Source organism: Poecilia formosa, unplaced genomic scaffold, assembly GCF_000485575.1.
Source record: "Poecilia formosa unplaced genomic scaffold, Poecilia_formosa-5.1.2 Scaffold1173, whole genome shotgun sequence".
NCBI classification, from domain to species: Eukaryota; Metazoa; Chordata; class Actinopteri; order Cyprinodontiformes; family Poeciliidae; genus Poecilia; species Poecilia formosa.
In genome coordinates, this window is record NW_006801112.1 from 5,236 (window position 1) to 7,110 (window position 1,875).

Here is a 1,875-nt window from a genome sequence, read left to right on the forward strand (position 1 = left end):
GAGTCGTTGACTCCTCAGGTGAGTTCATTATCAGACGGTTGAATAGAAGTACAAAAGGCTGCCGTGCATCTTTTATTCAGTTATGGCCACTAGATGGCAGCCTTATACTTGTGTCAATGAAAAATCCCAGTCTCAAGTTAATGAATGTCCAGTCAGAGGAACTAAACTTGGAATTTTTCCACTGACAAATCTTTACTATAGGGATGTAGGTTGGGATGTTGCTTTAGAAGTTGGCCATATTTGTTTGCTTCAATATTTTTAAGCTGACCTGATTCTTTCACAGAACAGCTGGAATTATACTGAGACGAAACTACACACAGACAACTGTTTATATATACTAATAAAATTTGAAGACAATCGGTGCAATAAATTTTGCTTTGGATTCTAAAAGTAAAAGCAGGGCTGAATTCACCCCACAGCATTCTGATCCCAATAAAATAAAACAAATTGTAAGCGACTGTTAATAGAACAAACTTTCCTGGCCTGAGGCAAAGATACAGCTCCAACCACTCTGAACAGCAATGGAAAAACAAGGGACAGTAAATATAGGTTTCAGAAAGTAACCCATATTTACATTTTACAGTAATTTTTTTGTCAGTGACACACTGACAAAAAACAAGAAAGAAAAGAAATGAAGTGCCCCAAATCAAGGTCAAGTGTTTTTCTCAATCTACCATTCAAATTGACGTTAGAACAAAGGACAGTGATGCATATAGAATCCTATTGGTTTGTTTAAAAAGCTAACTAGTCGTTCATAAAACACCCCTCCCCTTTGAGATGACGCCAAACCTGCTCTCTGAACGCTCAGCACTACATGATCTAAACCTGTTCCAAAGTCCAACAGTTTCAGATAGTCTGTCATTATTTTAAAGCTTTGCACCTGAAAGGTTTTCCCGTCACATCAGGTAAGTTCAATGAAATTTATAGACATCTTTCAAGTAAACTGAGATGTATTACTTTGTAAAATGTCTTAGAAAAAAAATACTTATTTTTAACTTTGTAGTCCTTTGTCGTCTCTCAAACTATCTTTAAAAATTCATTTGTTTTTCCACCTCATTCTGATGTGTTTTTTTTTTTTTTCCATTACTCAGGATGCGAGTTCAGTTTAAAATGTTGATTGCCCTCCTGGCTGTCACAACAATCGGCGTGTTTTTGACGGCAAGTTACTCAGGCTGGATTGAGCTTAAAATGCCAAGCTCCTGTCGGTGTGAGAAATGTTTTTCAGAAGAAGACGTGTTTCTTAATCAGCACCTGAACCGCTCCATTGAGCCCTTTCTGTCGGCAACCACCAAACTCACTGAAGATGAATACAACTGGTGGCGGGTATGCTTTCCCCTTTGACCCCCATGGAATTTTTTTTACATTCCTCTATGTTGTGTTTACCCAGGTGTAACTCTTCTTGTTTAGTTGTCAGTCACCTAGTACACGGTTAGCATCGTGACCGAGTGGTCAGCCACGAACACCAACCGGCGCAGCTCCCACTCATAGGGTCACATTTTTCCAGCCCAACCATGAGAAAAACTTTACAAATTATATTTGTTATATTTGTAGATGTTAAATATTCTTACAGTACTTCGTTAATTGTTGAACAAGAAAAATATGACCGCAAGTAAAAAAAGAATTGAAGAGCTGCCTCTCGCACCTACCTCCAGAATTCTGGTGGGAGAAGCCGCGAGACTGCCTGACGGACCCGTTGCATGCAGTCACCAATCACACCACTAGGTGGCTCCAAACAAACGCATTGATCAAAAATCTCATAAACACATACAACCCTACAATCATTTTGATCAAAACTCACACAGACACACACAAGCTTTTCTCTCTGTTACACTTGGGCAAAAAAAAAAAAAAAAAAAAAAAAAAAAAAAAAAAAAA

The 1,875-nt window shown here is 38.2% G+C and overlaps 1 protein-coding gene across 4 annotated transcripts in view; it reads left to right on the plus strand.

Moving 5' to 3' along the window:
* Window positions 1-765: 765 nt before the first annotated feature.
* Window positions 766-1,875, plus strand: part of LOC103132633 (CMP-N-acetylneuraminate-beta-galactosamide-alpha-2,3-sialyltransferase 1-like) — a 14,822-nt gene continuing 13,712 nt past the window's right edge. For 3 of the 4 annotated variants that reach the window (XR_001661014.1, XM_016667492.1, XM_007544434.2), the window contains exons 1-2: window positions 766-905; window positions 1,092-1,323. Coding sequence is in view for 3 of the 4 variants with exons in the window: in XM_016667492.1 (XP_016522978.1) it covers window positions 1,093-1,323 (231 nt within the window). In the remaining variant the exon portion in view is untranslated. Of the gene's footprint in view, window positions 1,324-1,875 lie in introns of all 4 variants that reach the window. The other variant, XM_016667491.1, reaches the window with a different exon arrangement.